Here is a 15,575-nt window from a genome sequence, read left to right as displayed (position 1 = left end):
TTCCTTTTTTATCAGTGTGATATCGCTTGCTTTTTCCTAGGTAGGTTACGGGTTTTGTTGCTGTTTTGAAAGCCTCTCTCTCCATCACCCTGGCCTCTAGCTGGACACACTGGTGGGGACAAGGCTTCTGACACCTTTTCTTACCTGATCCTCTGGCTGACTGACTCCATTTAGCTTTATGAGTTCTTCAGCTATTTCTACTGAACACTTTTGAGAAGAAAATTATATGTTTCCAATATCAATCCTTCTCTTTTAAAGACTGTTTCTTCTGTGTTCAGCTAGGGCCTCCAAAACATGACGCAGTAACAGCAGACTACAGCAGCTGACACTAATGTTTCATATCATACACTACACACAGGTACAGATGGGTAGGGACAGGTGCGCACAGGTACAGATGGGTAGGGACAGGCGCACACAGGTACACGTGGGTACAGGGGCTGATGTTTCAGGTGTATACTAACAGCTACCTATGGGAGTACTGTGCTTCGACCGAAAATACTGTGATACCACATCAATTAGGATGGTGTGATACTGGTTCAAAAACAGGCAAAGAAATGTACCAAACTACACTGAGTGCAGAAGAGACGTGTGCACGGTGGCAGCGAGCAGACGAAAGTCAGCACGCCTCACAGCCTCACGCGTCAGAAATCACAGCGCGCGCGAGCCAGCTGGGAGACGTCTGGCAAGTCGGAAGACATGAGCAACGATCACAGACGGGCATTGCCAGGTGAACTCTGAGGGCTCAGGGGACACCGTACCTGCCGGTGGTGGTGTCGGCCCTGCCTTCCACCGTGGAGCTCTTCTCCTGCCCGGGGGCCAGCGTCACGGTGGAGGTCGTGTCTGCTTTTGCGACAGTCACCTCTTTGGCCTTGGCGGTCTCCTCCCCACAGTGGGGGCAGTAACTGGCATTGTTGACGCGAGAGGCACAGGCTTTGTGGAAACGGTGAGAGATGCTGCTCTCGGGCTGACATTCCATAAAATTACCCTAAAAACAGGAAGGCGAGGAATCACTCTTTTAATTGGGGCTAATACGCAAAAGAACAAGCAAAGCCCAGAATTGAGCGCTGTGTGGGGGCAGGAAGCCAGAGCCCGGGGGGCTCCCAGCCCCTCTCCGGGTGAGGAGAAATGATGCCCTGCGTCCACGGGGCCCCTCCCAAGGCATGTCCACACACATGCTATTTGAAGGAGAGAAAATCCCCATCCCCGCGCCCCGAGGAGCCCGAGGCCTCGCTCTCCAGCTGCTCTGACCAGGGGACAGGCTGCACATAAGTCCAAAGACGGACCCACGGAAGACACACCCGGGAAGAGACTCCCAGAAGCAAAAGCCCGAGGAGGGAGGTGCCACCAACAGCCCTTGGCAGAGAGCGCCCGACACCAGGCCCTTCAGGCGACCCGACCTCAGGCCAGGGCTCCGGGGTGAGGAGCAGCTGGAGTGGCACTCTCCCCAGGAACCTCTTTCCAGCAGAAGCAGAAAAGGACGATGAGGATGGGGAGGGCGCACAGGTGTGATGTCCGGAGAAGCCCCTGGGGAGAGGCTCTGGGCCCAGCAGCACAAAGGGCCACACGGAGACCAAGCGCGGGCCACGTGAGCCACGTGAGCCTCTGTGGATGAAGTCACTGATGGAGAAGGTCCCGGAGGCACTGGCGAGCAGGACGCAGTAGAGGGCCAGGCGGCCCTGCCTAGGTAGACACGTGAGCAGCAGGAAGGGAGCCGGGGGCCCAGGTGCCCCCGGAGGCCAAGGGCAGGAGAGAGGGGGCCGGGCACTCACGGCGGTGCAGAAGTAGCCGCAGCCGGGACAGCACTGGTGCTTCACCATCCGGCCCCGGTGGTCTTCACACAGCACCAGGAGCGGCGCCTTGCTGGACGGGCGCATCAGCTCGTGCTTGACCACGCTGTTCGTGCACCGGCCCAGCTGCAATCAGACGAGACCGGGTCAGCCACTGCCATGCCACAGGGCGGGAGGTGGGGGGGGTGGGGATCAGGAAATCAAAGCAGGAAGGCGGCCGGGTCCTCCGTGATGTGATGTGGGGCTGTGCCGCCGGTTCACGGACCAGGGGGTCACAGCGGCCGTGTGAGGAGAACAGTCTGGGCTGGGGGCTGGGGCATCGAAGGGAACAGGACACATGCCAGGAGCACGGCCAGCAGCGGGGAGGGCAGAGAATCCACAGGACCCACCAGCACTCAGGCAACCCGCCCGCGTCCGCTGTCGCACTGGCGCCTTCCAACAAGGACCCTCGCCTCCTGGCCGCTGGTGCGGGCGACGCGCCCCCAGCCCCGGCTTCCTCCTCGCCTGTTCCTCAAGGGAGCCTGTTCTCAGAGACTCCATGGAGCCCAGAGATGGGGGCGGGACGGGACAGGAAAGGGGCCCAGGCAGCTCTGAGGCTGGAACAGGAGGCCACGAGGGAGGGCACAAAAACAAGCTCTCAGCACCAGATAGGAGGGAGAAGTGAAATTTCCATGGAAGCGCTGGGAGACGGAGGGAATTTTCTAAAGTAAAGCAAAAAGTCAAAAATGTGGAAAATGGAGAAGTGAGAAGGCTGGAGGCTCCGCAGAGAGGACCCAGAGGGGGGGCCGGGGCTCCCGAGACGCGGACGGCCCAAAGCAGACGGGGACGTGACCGGGACATGAGAGGAAACTGCGCCCGTGAAGCCGCGACGACAGGAGAGGATCGGCCCAGACCTTCCCCCCAGGAACCTCCCTCAAGGAGCTGCTGAGGCAACGCGCCCCCCGCTGAGAGGGACCGCTGTGTCCGAAAACCCTACAAAGTGAGCAAGTCCATCAGTTTGGGGTGGAATCAGTAACAGGCACAAAGAAAACAATGAGAAACGAGGTAATTACTAACTCTGAGAAAAAGGAAAGGTTGCTCAGGAGAGGAAACCCCTGGCTCAGCTGTGGACGCTTCCACGAAAACAGCAAAGAGGCTCCCGCCTCGACCGACGGAGGGAGGGACAGACAGATGCAGACCGCGGTGCGGGGGGCGGGGGCACCCCTCCCACAGTAAGAACCTTCAGACAACACCTCAAAGGAGAGGTCAGGAAAGGAGGGTAGAAAGCAGGTATTTGAGAACATGGAGAAAATCCCAGGAGGAAAAGTAAAAGGGGCCAAGGGTTGCTTGGGGGGAGGGACCCTGAGACCCACCCGCAGCCCACGTCACGGACATTCAGGGTCTCCAGCAGCGGGTGGGGGGCAACAAACAGCCACCAGGACGCCCCACCACCACCACCAGGACCCGCGAGGCCATCAGGAGACACAGGCAGAGGCCTCTGACTGGCTCAAGTACACTCAGCGAGGAGGAAGGTCAACAGAAACCGTCGGACGCCAAAATGGGAAGAGAGCGCAAGTGCGGAGCCCCCATCAGCTGTGAGACGACATCCCACGAGCCGGCGTCGAGTGAGTGGTTTGGGAAAGAGAAAAAATAAAGAGCCGCTGGGCAGGAACTGATTTTCTAGGAAAACAGAGACACCAGGTACAAGTCCAAGAAGCTCAGAGAAACCTAAAGAGGACAAACACCAAGAGAGAGCAGCACAACCCCACACTTCAGGCTCAGAGGTCAGCGCAGAGGACCACAGCGACGAGGGCCGCGGCCTCTCCTCGGGACTGTCGGATGGCAACACCGACCGGCGTCTCTAAGTGCCCAGAATTCTGTACCCATCAAAGTCTCTCTCAAAATTGGAAGCAAAACAAGGACTTTTTCGAACAAACAAAAGAGAATTCGCTCTGGATGCAGTTTAAATAAAGGGAAACAAGAGATGATTACGGTTACTCAGTCTAAAAGATGAGCGTGTACAAAAATAATAGCATATGTGAAACTGAAACGTACGACGAAAGATGGGAGACAGGATTTGGGCCCACGCATGTAAGAGTCTTACATTACATGTTAAGTGGTACGATATCAATTCAAGCAAGACCGTGATAAACGAAGGATGTATGTTAGAAACTCCAGAGTAACTGGTGAAAACGTGAGGAAAATACGTAAAAAATAAAGCCAACAGCAGAATAAATTGGAATCATAAAAAATTCCAACCCGGGACTTCCCCGGTGGTCCAGTGGTTAAGAATCCGCCTTCCAATGCAGGGGACACGAGTTCGATCCCTGTCCAGGGAACTAAGATCTCACATGCCTCGGGGCAACTAAGCCCACGCGCTCTGGAGCCTGTGAGCCACAACTAGAGAGCAGCCCGCGCACCACAACAAAAGATCCCGCATGCCACAACAAAGACCCAGCGCAGCGAGGGGCGGGGGGAATTCAATCCAAGAGGCAGAAAATGAAGAAAAAGGAAGAACAGATGGCATAACTCTTAGCACTATTAAGATGTCAGACTGTAACCCAGCTACCCTGATAAGTGCAATGGGGATGATCCAAACACACCACTGGGAAGACGGAGACTATCAGGCCCTGTGCAGGACATGCTGTCTAAAGAGACCTCCAAACGTACAGGCAGCACAGGTCCGGCGGCGGTGGGGGGCGTCCTGTGTCAGCACCAGACACCCCGAATCCCCAAGGACACAGTCGACCCCCAAGAAGACAGGAGTCACGTAAAAACGGCCCGAGCTGAAGAGTCAACACCCCTCCCTCGCACAGAAATCAGAGGAGCGTGTTGGTCGCACGATCGTGTGCATCTGTCACACGTGTCACTCGTGTGATCTGAGTCACTCATGTCACTCATGTGACTCAGAGACACACACTCAGAAAGGTGACCTCGAGTGTGTGAATTATGCCTCAATAAAGCTGATGGGAAGGAGACACAGGACGAAGGAGCTATTAGCTCTGAGGGGCTGCTGCCAGCTAAGGCCGAGGCAACCTGAGCATCGAAAGAGAAAAAATATTTTTGGCAAAACAGCAGCAGCTTAAGAATTTCCTGGAATCCCACAGAAAACAGAGCAACTAGACAGCAAAACCAAAACCCAGAGACGACATTTAAATGAAAACCAAAGGCCACAGGATGCAAATGGGTAAGGGTGGGCCTGCTAGACACTGGTGCCTGGGCAGGAGGAGGGGGGAGGATGGGGGAAGAGGGACACAGCGAGGCAGTGTCTCGTGGACCCAAGGACAGGGGGGAACCAAGGTACCAAAAGGTCCTCCCTGGGGCTGAGAAGAGCAGGCGACCTGGGAGAGACCCTGCCCAATCCCAGCAAGTCTGGGGCTGCCTAAGACCTGGGGCCAGTGCGGGCCAGCCGCCAGGAACCCTCAAACCCAACCTGCCTGGACCCCTTCTAGTTCGGGGCACGAGGACACCAGGACAAAGCTGAGCTGAAAGTGAGCAGGACAGGGACAAGAGAAATGAAGAAAAGAACATCGAGAACAGTGGTTCTCAAAAGCTCCGGGTTCAGTGTTCTTTTATACTCTTAAAAATTACCAAAGGTCCCAAAGAGCTTTTGTCCAAATGGGGTACGTCTATTAATATTTACCATGTTAGAAATTAAGAAAGAAAATTTTAAAATATTAATTTATTTAAAAATAGCAATAAACCCATCATGTAAAGAATGTATTTTAATTAAAAAATTACTTTTAAAAAAGTTAATGAGAAATGTCATTGTTTTATATTGTTCACAAAACTCTTTAATATCTGGTTTAATAAGACAGATGAACCTCATATCTGCTTCTGCATTCAGAGCAGACAAATGTGGACATTCTTCTCTGACACCACAGCAAAACTCTACAAGGGGTAGTTTCTCAAAAAGATTTGCTGCAATGTAAAAATCTCAATCCACTGTCCACAAGTTTAGTACCATTACACTAAAATCCATCCATGTGTCTTGCACTGTGAATGATTTTGTAACACCATGAAAATCACTCATTCCCTGAGTTACATAGGTCTTGTAAACGTACAAAATGCCACTGTACACTCTGTGAAAGAGTAAGTGAAAAGGCACTTAACTTTTTAGTATCGTTACAGAAATAGTTTGACCATGCATATCCCCTAAAAGAGTCCAATATGAAGAGGGTCCTGCAGGCCAAGGGGTGGGGAGGGTGAAGCTTCAATAATAATAATAGGGCTTCCCTGGTGGCACAGTGGTTGAGAATCTGCCTGCCGGTGTAGGGGACGCGGGTTCGAGCCCTGGCCTGGGAGGATCCCACATGCCGCGGAGCAACTAGGCCCGTGCGCCACAACTACTGAGCCTGCGCATCTGGAGCCTGTGCTCCGCAATGAGAGAGGCCGCGACAGTGAGAGGCCCACGCACCGCGATGAAGAGTGGCCCCCGCTTGCCGCAACTAGAGGAAGCCCTCGCACAGAAACAAAGACCCAACACAGCCAAAAATAAATAATAATAAATAAATAAAAATTAAAAAGTAATAATATTAACAGTAATAATAACAACGACAGAAAGATTAGAACCCGTCAAATCTGTTTAAACATATGAGTTCATAATGATATTTTATGAATTTATTTATTTATTTATTTTTGGGTGTGTTGGGTCTTCGTTTCTGTGCGAGGGCTTTCTCCAGTTCCGGCGAGCGGGGGCCACTCTTCATCGCGGTGCACGGGCCTCTCACTGTCGCGGCCTTTCCCATTGCGGAGCACAGGCTCCAGACACGCAGGCTCAGTAGTCGTGGCTCATGGGCCTAGCCGCTCCGCGGCATGTGGGATCTTCCCAGACCAGGGCTCGAACCCGTGTCCCCTGCATCGGCAGGCAGATTCTTAACCACTGTGCCACCAGGGAAGCCCCCATAATGATATTTTAAAAGTAAGAACTGGCCAACCTCAGAAGATGACAGAGAACAAATTCATTACCTGAACAACTAGGAAATAAAGAGAAAGGCTCAAGCACCAGTGCGGTCCTTCCTCTGAGATGTTCTGCTGGGTAACAAAAGAGCAGACGAGATGACAAGGCTCTTTATGAAACCATCCAGCTAACAAATGAGCAGTAAGCGACACAACATCACTGTTTTGGAACCTCTGATGAATTAATAAATACAGGCATGAAGACTCAACAGCTGCCAACATCAGAAAAAGAGAGGCAACCAGATATCACGAGCCTTTACCTTGGACTAAACTCCCCTCAGCTGAGCCGGGTCCACCTCTGTATAATCTGCAGACAGAGGCGCTGGAGGCTCCGTGAGCATGGGAGCCACTGCTCAGACCACGGGGTCAAATGGCCTGGCTGCTCCACACATAAAGGGAAAGGAAGAGAAAGGACAAATGGGCAACAGCATCTAGGGACACCTGTATGGCTGGCAAAACCATTTAGAAAACACGGAAGCCAGGTGGCAGCTATTTGGGGCCAATCATACTTCCTGACCCTGGGAAATGGTTACCAGAGTGCCCACCCTAGACAGACTCATTAGGCCAGACATTTGTCTTGTATTGTTTTCTGGATTTATATTTCATTGTACAACAAAAAATTTTATATGTAACAGGTTGAAAAGAGAAAAGACTGTGAGTTCCTAAGATGAACTTTGGGGAGCGGGGGGAGGGGCACCGGAAGGCGTCAAGGCACCAACTCATTACTCGGAAGAGCAGCAAAAGAGACCACGAAGTCACTAGTTGTGCTGCGAACCCAGGATGAAGCATGTCTCAGGGGCACAAACAGCCCCAGCAGGTGAGGAAGCTCTGTTCCAGAGACACCAGATTGTCACTGCAGGAGGAACAAGAGAACCGTGGAGGGCTTCCCTGGTGGCGCAGTGGTTAAGAATCCGCCTGCCAATGCAGGGGACAAGGGTTCGAGCCCTGGTCCGGGAAGATCCCACATGCCACGGAGCAACTAAGCCCGTGTGCCACGACTACTGAGCCTGCGCTCTAGAGCCCGCGAGCCACAACTACGGAGCCCACGTGCCACAACTACTGAAGCCCGTGCGCCTAGAGCCTGTGCTCTGCAACAAGAGGAGCCACCGCAATGAGAAGCCTGCGCACCGCAATGAAGAGTAGCCCCCGCTCGTCGCAACCAGAGAAAGCCTGCGCGCAGCAACAAAGACCCAACGCAGCCAAAAACAATAAAAAAAATAAAATTTAAAAAAAAAAGAGAACCGTGGAGCCGCCACCCTGCAACCTCTCACCGGACAACGGACCGAGGGCAGGAACTCGACCTCACAGTGACCCCACCAAGGCCGGCCGGAACGCAGGGACAATCTCAGTACCTGGACGAACTCCGACCTCCAGTCCTAAGATTCGGGAACTAAAGGGAATGACCGGCCCCGGGCCAGTGGCGGGGCACAGGAGGGTGGGCGGAACCCACCTGGATTCAGCCAGAGCAGAGAACACAGACGTCTGACCACCAGCTAGGCGTCACGTGATAATGGGAACTGCTGTTACTTCTGTTACAGGAGACAGGTGCTAAACGCTGGCTCAAAGCCCAGCGAGCGGAGCGGGACAGACCCAAGTGCTGGCGGCTCGGACGCCGAGCAGCAGGTTCAGAAGGTCAACTGCAACGCTTTCATCACGGACAGTTCTTCTAAAGAAGGTGACGGGGCCCGTGCAGAGGCTGCGAGCAACCTCAGGTGCAGCTCTGCCTCTCACCCGTCCACGTCCGAGTTCACAGCGAAGTAGAAACGCCTTTGGGAAAGCGTGACCTCAGCGGAGCAGCGCCCACGGCCGTGTCGGCTCCCAGCCACCACTCCCGCCTGGCCGCGCGCCCAGCACCGTCCTCCTGAGCAGCGCCGGCGCCGCCGGGCGCGGCCCCCCTCGCACAGGAACGCGAACCCGCTCACCTGGTGGTCCGCGCTCTCCGTGGCCATGCACTGGTTGTTGGCCAGGGTGGTGATCTCTCGGCTTTTCGGGGTCTCCATCCGGCAGCTGCAGAGGGGCACCTCCTGAAGGCCGTCCGTCTCGCCTACGTCGGGACCGTTGGCCAGCCCTGCGGTCACACACAATGCGTGTCGCCGCCACGGCCCAGACAGCTTTGCTACACTCGGGCCCGCCCGCCCCATCTCCGCAGGGCCAGAAAGCGCGAACACGGTCCCTGCAGACACGCCCGCGGGCAGCCGCCCGGGAGCCAAGGTCCAGGAGCCAGACCGCCCAGGACTTCGCTTCCCACATGCTTCCCAGCCAGAAAGCGCTTGTCTTTGTCACTTGGTTTTAGAATTGCAGCCACGAGACGAACGTTCGGTTCAACCTGAAAGAGTTTGGAGGCAGCTTGTCTACTGATCATCTAGAACGTTCCTCACCCACTACAACAGCGCAAAGAGCCTGCTTATTAGGCGGAAGGAGGAAAGGATTGGGGAACACAAAGAAGAAAACTAGGATCATGAAGAAAGTGTTGGGCGCAGCACATCACCGCCTGACCCGACTTACAGGCAGGGCAAGGCGGGCACCACCGGGACGAAGGCAGCCCGCAGCTAGGCCGGCTTGCAGTGGGGACAGAGGCCGGTGGCCAGAAAGACCCCTCGACCCAGCCACGGCTTCCAAAGGAAGGTGCGTTTCATGTTCCTTCTTGTGCAATGAAGTAGGGGTGTAGGGTAAGCGGGGGTCCCCACAGACATGGCAGGCCGGCTCGCCTGGACCCCCATGAACCAGGACCCGTCCCCACCCTCCGCACCCATCCAGGTCACATGGCCCTTCTCCGAGGGGCCCCAGGCCCCCTGCCCTCCTGCCCAGCCTCAGGCCCCACAGCTGCCCCCCTAGAGGGTCTGGAACCCTAGCACTAAATGCACACAAAACTGGGGGACCTGACTCGTCCCTCCAAAGTGCTGACACCCCAGGCCCTGCGTGACTGGACACATCCACAGGTCCCTCCAATGGTGGCTGTCAATCCAGGGAACACCCTCAGGGAAGCAACTTATATGGCGCCCCGCAGCCTCTCCTCCTCCTCCAAGGGGCTGCCGCCAGCGTGGCCCTTACTTTTACCAGAAGCTGAACATACACATTAAAGGCAGAGGCCACCTGCCTCACCCTCCAGGGCTCAGCTCAGACAACAGACAGGGGCAGCAGGCGCCCCCGCTGTGCTGCCCTCTCACCTCTGACCCCAGGCAACGTGGTAAAACGAGCACTACTTCCTGCTGGCGTCCAAGTCGGCACCTTCCTGAGACAAAGCTAAGAGCAGGTTTAGAAACAGTAAACACAGATGTCACTTCATCGGGAAGGAAGGCATGAGGTGATGACTGGAGAGGGGTTTCTGCTCTGTGTGCAGCAAGAAGAGCGGCTACTTCTCCGACAGACAAGCCTACGATTTTCTTCTTAAGCTAAAGATGTGATTTCCTAAACTAAACAAGTAAACCAAAAGTCTTCTAGTGTTCAAAACGCTAACAGCTGGTTATTTGTCCTTTAAAGAATGATTGGTTAAACCCCGACAGCAGCAAAATCCATGGGGTGTAAGTAACAAGGATTTTACATTTTCCCCATGTTTCATTTGAAAGAAATTTTTCAAAAGAGCCAAACAGCTATTAATTAATTTCCACTGGTAAAGATTTTCAGACAGCAAGGAGTGTGTGGCCCCAGCCCCAGAGCCAAGGACCCCCGGAACTGCAGTGCCAGGGACTTCAAGGCCCGGCTCCAGATATGCCACCATGGGGCACCACCAGCTCAACACGGACGAGAAGACACACTTCCACCAACATTGTTGGAACCAGGGATCATAAAAAAGCCACGTTGTGCAGAACGACGCCACTTGCATGCAGCCAGGGCAGAGGGTCACCTCCCACTGGGAGCCCCATATAAGCACGCATGGCTCGCAGGACTCCTGACCTTGGTGGGCAACTGCACCCGACCCCTGGGGCCGCCTCACTAGAGCGCCACGGCGCAGCACACTGGCCCCGCGCCCTGCCCACTCGGCACCAAACGCTCCCTCCCCCACCCCCGCCGGCTGGCCCTGGCCACGCACACGCTCACCTTCTGCGTCAGAGGCCAGCGTGCCCTTGACTCGGAGATCCAGGGAGTCCAGCGAAACCTCCATGTACCCCGTGCCGTCGCTGGGTGCCATGTGCTCTGCGCTTCCTGAAGACGATGCGTACGCTTCGGAACCTGCGTTCAAAGGCACACACGTCAAACACGGTGCGCCGGGGCCTCGCGACCCACGGGAGGCGCCACGGGACACTCGCGAGCCACTCAGACAACAAACACACATAGCATCCGGGCCCCCATCCCGCACTTCTGCTGGTTCCCATTTCCGCACGACCTCCCTGGGGAGAGGGCAGCCGTGTCGAGGAAAGCAAAGGTGTGGGCATGTGGAAACATCTTTCTCTACAAACACACCAGCTAGATAAAAGCTGATCAAATAATCAAGGACACATAAAAACGTTGTGCACATACGTTCTGTGAATATTACTTTAAAAATATAAGAGTAAAATCTGAATGGCAGCTTTGAAAGACCAGCTGATGTACAGCAGCTAAAGAAGCCCCAGACGTTTAGCGTCGCTGTGGAACCGGCCCAGCCTCAGACACCTGGGCTGCAGGATCCACAAGGAAAGGCTGCAGGGCCGCAGGGAGCGTCCTCCTGTGAGAAGGGGGTTTACGAAGCACATCACCCACCAAAGGGCAACACAATCTGAACACGCCAAGGAGAGGAATGTGTGTAAGTGAGGGGCCCGTCAAGGGAGGGGGCTCCTGTCCACAAGTCCCAGGAGGCCCAGCCGGGTAACTGCCATTCTAAGGGCATTTCACTGAGAAGCCTGTGAAAATATGCATTTACACAGGATAATAACACCACCAGCAAAGGGCACATGCCCATAGTTCAGAGCCAAGTTTTAAATATCTGTCATCGACATTATTTCAATGATGGGAAATGAACGAGCCATAACACAGAGAGGTTTGGTGCCCAAAGACTCTGAATTCAGGCCACAATCTGAACCTAGATCTCAGGCAGGAAGGAGCCAACCACCAGCAAGAAATCATCACCAACCTGAGGAACTGAGTAGCCTTTGTGCGATTTTAAACACTTTACAGGAGGAAATAAAATTCAAACTCCCGTTTAAATATTTATTTAGGCAGGCATTCTACACATTACACACAAGATGGTGAAGATGAAGCCTCTACCCGAAACAACTTTTAGTCTTGGATCTACAAAGGCTTTTGTCAGCCGACAGCAGAAACCACATGGGGCATTCTGATCTTGGCTGATGATTCCTGGTTGAGAGACAAGGAAACGCGAGTGAAGGAGAGGAGGTTCACGGGACGCACACGTGGGCCTGGTGGGTCAACAAACCCCACCGGCCACCTGACTCCAGTCTGATACTGACTGTCACACACGGGCCTCCAGCAGCCCTCTGCATTTCAGGGGCAGCTCTGTAAACCTGCTTCTCTATCAGGGGAATCTAGAAGAACGCTAAAATAACCGTGCAAGACAGAAAGAAGTCCTGCAGCTTTGTGGTGCTGGTATAGAGAAAAATCAATCAATAAAACAGACTAGAAAGTCTAGAAACAGCCATACGGTGACTGTCAACAAAGGTTCAAAAGGTTAAGTGAAGAAAGAAAAGTCAATGCAACCAATGGCGCTGGAACAGCTGGAAATGCACAGGCAAAAAAGTGAGCTGCCCGACAACACACACACACACTCACACACACTCACACACACTCAAAGTGGATCAGAGAACCACATGTACGGGCTAACTATAAAACTTCAAGAAGAAAACATGGGACAAAATCTTGGTGTCGTGGGTTGGTTAAGTCGAAGATTTCTGAGATCACGAAAAGCATGAATTTTAAAAGAAAACAATCCATAAATTAGACTTCAACAAACATTTTTTAAAACTTTTAGTAGGTGCACATACTTGCAAAACATCTATCTCACAAAAGACTTGTATCCAGAACACTGAAAGAAGTCACAACTCAGTGAGAAGATACACGCTCGGATTTTAAAGTAAGCAAAAGGTATAAACGCATTACGAGAAGATAAACGCTAAGATGTGCAACCTCGCTCTTTGTTCGGTAACCGCAATGAGGCAGCACCACACACCACCCAGCAGCGCTGGAATCAGAGACTGACCGCGCAAGCGCTGCGGGGGCCATTGCGGGGCTGGACCCTCCCGTGCTGCTGCGGGAACGCAGAGCAGGACAAGCACTTCGGGAAACAGCTGGCAGCACTACGAAGTGAGACACACAGCATGACCCAGCCACTCTCCACTCCTAAACGTTTACCCCAGATAAACGGAGCGTTTGCTCTAGAAACACGTGTACACAAACTCCGCAGCAGTTTATCTGTAAGGGCCAAAAACTGGAAAGAGACCAAATGTCCAACAGGTGAGGGATAAACAAACCACAGACAGCTGCGCGTGGAACACCTCCCGCCAACAACAACACGGATGACCCTCAGTTACTCGCGGAGAAGCCAGAGAGAAGGATCCACCCATAAACGTTCTCCACAGCGCTAACCCATCTGCGGAGGCGACGTGGAGCAGAGGTGCCCGGGCCGGGGGAGGGCTGGCTGCAGAGGGAAGGTCTCCATCGCGCAGCGAGGGTGGCAGGGGTCTCCTGTCACACGCACGTGGTGAGGCTCACCAACCGAACACCTCAGCAACACACACTTCATGCTACGCCAAGTCCTCCATGGCAAAGCTGCAAAGACGGGGCCCCTGGGCCACTAACTTTGACGTCATGCCCTTCCCAGCTGTCCCTTTAACAAGGCTACCTCCAGATCAAGGGAATCTGAGCAAAGGGCTGAGAGCCACCGTGAGGACCAGGGCCCGGCCCGCACAGGACAATGAGGGCGGGACACAGGGAAGGTGGGGGCAGTCAGTGTGCGGCCATACCACGGGGGCCTGCTGGAAGGAGACCCCCTGGCATCACCCGAGGGTCTCTAATAAAGCTGTTTCTGATGTTTTCATTTTTTTAAACAGTGGAGTCTTCCGTTCAAACGAAGTCCTACACAGAACCCCAGCCCCAAGGCCCCACGGCCCGCTTCCCCCGGGGTCCTGCGTGTGGCCCCGTGTTTACCTAGCACGGCGCAGGGCTTCTTTTTACTCCTCCGCCTCCTCTTCCTTGCTGGCTTGATCCAGGGGCTGTCAGGCTTCCCTTTCCTCTTGAGAAACTTCTTCTTGATGCTGGATTCAGAGCTCTGAGGACCAAGGGAAAGGAACAGAAAGAGCAAAGCATGGGCGCTCGGAAAGCAAAAGTTCGGTTTTCTTGCTGTATCGTGATAATCCAACTAGAAGATTAATTTCACTTTTAGACACTTTTCTAGGTCACATTCTTAAAGACACTCATGCTTTTCCCTAAATATCACTCTAAGCTCAGTTACTTGAGTTTGGCACAAAAAAAGAATAAATGAAAAAGTTCTACCAGTAACTAAATAAGTTCAGTAAAAGAATCCCCTTTTAATTACATGCACCCATTCATCTCGCTCATGAGAAAAGGAACAATCAAAGCCTCAATGTGCTTCAAATCTATGTCCAAATTAGCCATTACATGGAGAACAAGGGAAGAAATTATCATTAATTTACAACATTTCGAGATTCCTGTGAGTACGTGTGTCTCAAATCTAGACGCAGAAAGGGCATCTAACTGCCACGAGTTACAGCAGATGCAGAGCATGAACCACTAGCCTTTCTAACGACTCCACCACCAGGATCTCACAACCCCTGTTAACTATGGATAGAAAAAGAAATTTTAAAATGTGTGTTCACGAGATAAAAAGATACACTAAGGGCGGCTCACTGGCCTTTCCAACAGTTGCCCTGGAGCCCGAGCCCTCGTGCTGGGCCCCCTGAGACGCCCAGGTGCCCTGAGCCCCCTTCAGAGCAAAGCTCCGGGAAGAAAGTCGGCCAAGAGCAGCACCACAGCCCCCTGCGCTTCAGTCGATGATGACCTCAAAGAAACACGTTTATCGCCAGACACAACAGCCCCTCCCAGGGCTCATCTCCGCCACCCACGTGGCCACTTTCTCCTTCTCACGCACAGAGACTCCCTTCCCTGCGCTGCCTCGCCAGACTCCGTCCTCCCCCCACAGCCCCGCCCTCTGACCCTGCCCCCCTGAGGTCGTGTCACTCGCACCCCTCAGCTCTGAGCCACATCCAGCCCGCGGAGGGCCTGCGGTTCCACCTTGGACGCCTCGATCTTCCCTCGCCCGGTCCACCCGGCGGCCCCTCCCTGGCTCTCTCAGGCCGCTTTCTCTGCGGCTCCCACGTGGCTCCTCTGCCAGGAGCCCCAGGTCACCCGCGCACAGATTACCAGATCGGACTCGTCTCCGTCCTCCTCCTCCTCCCCGGTGCCGGCCGACTCCTGCTCCTCTTCAGATTCGCCCTCCATCTGAGCAGCCACGCCGGGTGCCAAAAAGAAAACAAACCAATGAGAGCCGTTGGCGGCAGGCAATCTGACCCGACACACCTTGGAGGTGTCCCAGCTCCCCGAGAGCCCGGCCCGGAAGGGCTGCCCCCATGCCAGGCTCCCGCACTGACCTGGACCACCGATCCGACGTGACTCGGAGGGCGGCCCCCTGGCATGGGCGAGGGCGCCAAACATATGCAGATCAGGGCGCGTGAGAGACTGCACTCACCGCAAAAAGGTTTTCAGAGGCCACAAACTAATATAAAATGCAAAACCTACCCGCCCCCCACCCGCGAGCCCGCCCAGCCCCAGGGCCTCGACCTGCTGCCAATGCTGGGCACCCGCGGGCGAGCACGGGAGTGTTTGCCTGCAGGGGCAGAGGACCCAGCACGCTTCTGCGTCTTACTTTCTTCTAATGAAAAGTACGCTGTGGGATCTTTCCGT

At 54.3% G+C, this 15,575-nt stretch overlaps 1 protein-coding gene across 8 annotated transcripts in view; it reads right to left on the bottom strand.

Annotated features, from left to right (window-relative positions):
• The window catches only part of EHMT1 (euchromatic histone lysine methyltransferase 1), a 153,263-nt gene that overhangs the window by 37,592 nt on the left and 100,096 nt on the right, over positions 1–15,575 (bottom strand). For 7 of the 8 annotated variants that reach the window (XM_036854506.1, XM_036854508.1, XM_036854507.1 and 4 more), the window contains exons 7-12: positions 15,036–15,113; positions 13,803–13,923; positions 10,764–10,895; positions 8,648–8,793; positions 1,770–1,913; positions 759–985 (exon numbers count right to left, since the gene is read on the bottom strand). In XM_036854506.1, coding sequence (XP_036710401.1) covers positions 759–985; positions 1,770–1,913; positions 8,648–8,793; positions 10,764–10,895; positions 13,803–13,923; positions 15,036–15,113 — 848 coding nt within the window. The remainder of the gene's footprint in view (positions 1–758; positions 986–1,769; positions 1,914–8,647; positions 8,794–10,763; positions 10,896–13,802; positions 13,924–15,035; positions 15,114–15,575) is intronic. The other variant, XM_036854512.1, reaches the window with a different exon arrangement.

This window comes from Balaenoptera musculus, chromosome 6, assembly GCF_009873245.2.
Source record: "Balaenoptera musculus isolate JJ_BM4_2016_0621 chromosome 6, mBalMus1.pri.v3, whole genome shotgun sequence".
Lineage (NCBI taxonomy): Eukaryota > Metazoa > Chordata > Mammalia > Artiodactyla > Balaenopteridae > Balaenoptera > Balaenoptera musculus.
The sequence above is the reverse complement of the archived record's forward strand: the minus strand, read 5'-3'. Positions and strand labels throughout refer to the sequence as shown.